Source organism: Sinocyclocheilus rhinocerous, unplaced genomic scaffold (genome assembly GCF_001515625.1).
Source record: "Sinocyclocheilus rhinocerous isolate Xijiao unplaced genomic scaffold, SAMN03320098_v1.1 scaffold736, whole genome shotgun sequence".
NCBI lineage: Eukaryota > Metazoa > Chordata > Actinopteri > Cypriniformes > Cyprinidae > Sinocyclocheilus > Sinocyclocheilus rhinocerous.
In genome coordinates this window covers 118,639-120,615 of record NW_015631744.1, presented here as the reverse complement: position 1 = coordinate 120,615, position 1,977 = coordinate 118,639, and the positions used below count along the sequence as shown (strand labels likewise).

General features: G+C 39.2%; 1 protein-coding gene across 1 annotated transcript in view; it reads right to left on the bottom strand.

Moving 5' to 3' along the window:
• The window catches only part of LOC107741966 (A disintegrin and metalloproteinase with thrombospondin motifs 20-like), a 125,189-nt gene that overhangs the window by 46,380 nt on the left and 76,832 nt on the right, over nt 1–1,977 (bottom strand). Inside the window, exon 17 of the mRNA XM_016554793.1 lies at nt 503–598. Coding sequence (XP_016410279.1) covers nt 503–598 — 96 coding nt within the window. The remainder of the gene's footprint in view (nt 1–502; nt 599–1,977) is intronic.

Sequence of the window (1,977 nt, the reverse complement as noted above, 5' to 3'; positions counted from 1 at the left end):
CAAGTTTGTCTCAGCAGCTTTGTGAATAGGTTTTAAGAGAAAACTCTTAGCTAAAAACTTTTACTGCTGTTTAGGAGCACTCTTAGTGGTGAGATTAAATGTTTTGTGAATACAGGCCCAGACCTGGACAGTGAACCTTAGGTCACGTCTCATTCATCAGCTGTGTGTGTTTGTGTTTATTTGGCCTTTTGACTCGAGTGTGAACAGCTACACAAACGTCCTGGACACGCTCACTCACTTTCATTAGCACCTCGGCGTCTGTCAATCATCCGGCGTTTGCTCTCCCTGTGACCCCGAATTCCCGGAAGAGTCACGGTGAAGCAGCATTGTAATACCACAGCTGTTCTGGACATGTGCCATTGCAATAGCATGGTATTCTTCATTTGAGTGCCACGTAAATATCATGGCATATAAACACAGCAATCATTCAGTATATATAACACGTATCAGAGTACTGTGGTATTACTAGGGTAATCTGGTCTGGTTATCTGTACTAACTCACCGAGGTAGTTATCATCTTCTGGCAATCCTGAGTAGCTGACCTGCTTTATATCGATGTTGGTCGCACCAGCAGGAATTCGAACCACAACGTTATAACCTACAACACAAGAACTAGATTAGAAACCTTAGAGAGCGATGATAACAAGATGAGAAACAGCAGCGAGTGATGAGAAAGAGATGAGAAACTCCACAGAGCAATGATAAAAAGATGAGAAACACCAGAGAGTGGTTAGAACAAGATAAGAAACACCGGAAAGAGATGAGAATACTGGAGAGTGAGGAGAATAAGATGAGAAACACCAGAGATTCATGAGAAAGATATGAAAAACACCAGAAAACAATGAGAAATGAGGAAAAACTGGAGAGGGATGAGAAAAAAAATGAGAAACACCAGAGAGTAGTGAGAACAAGATAAGAAAAAACTCCAGAGAGCGATGAGAAAGAGATGAGAAACACCAGAGAGTGTCAAGAACAAGATAAGGAACACCAGAACGTGATGAGAAAGAAATGAGAAACACAGGAGAGCAATGAGAAAGAGATGAGAAACACTGGAGAATGATGAGAAAAAAGATGAAAAACACCAGAGTGGAGTGAGAACAAGATAAGAAAAACTCCAGAGAGTGATGAGAAAGAGATGAGAAACACAAGAGAGCAATGAAAACAAGATGAGAAAAACCAGAGAGTGATAAGAAAGAAATTAAAACACCAGAAAACAATGAGAAAGAGATAAGAAACTCCAGAGAGCAATGAGAAAAAGATGAGAAACACTGAGAAACACCAGGGAGTGGTGAGAACAAGATGAGAAACGCCAGAGATTCATGAGAAAGAAATGAAAAACACCAGAACACAATGTGAAAGAGATGAGAAACACCACAGAGCAATGAGAAAAAGATGAGAAACAACAGAGAGTGTCAAGAACAAGATAAGAAACACCAGAAAGTGATGAGAAAGATGAGAAACACTGGAGAATGATGAGAAAAAGATGAAAAACACCAGAGAGGAGTGAGAAATAGATGAGAAACACCAGAAAGAAATGAAAAACACCAGAAAACAATGAGAAAGAGATGAGAAACTCCAGAGAGCAATGAGAAAAAGTAGAGAAACACCAGAGAGTGTCAAGAACAAGATAAGAAACACCAGAAAGTGATGAGAAAGAGATGAGAAACACTGGAGAATGATGAGAAAAAGATGAAAAACACCAGAGAGGAGTGAGAAATAGATGAGAAACACCAGAGATTCATGAGAAAGGAATGAAAAACACCAGATAACAATGAGAAAGAGATAAGAAACTCCAGACACACTGGAGAATGATGAGAAAAAGATGAAAAACACCAGAGAGGAGTGAGAACAAGATAAGAAAAACTCCAGAGAGTAATGAGAAAGAGATGAGAAACACATGAGAGCAATGAAAACAAGATGAGAAAAACCAGAGAGTGATAAGAAAGAAATTAAAAACACCAGAAAACAATGTGAAAG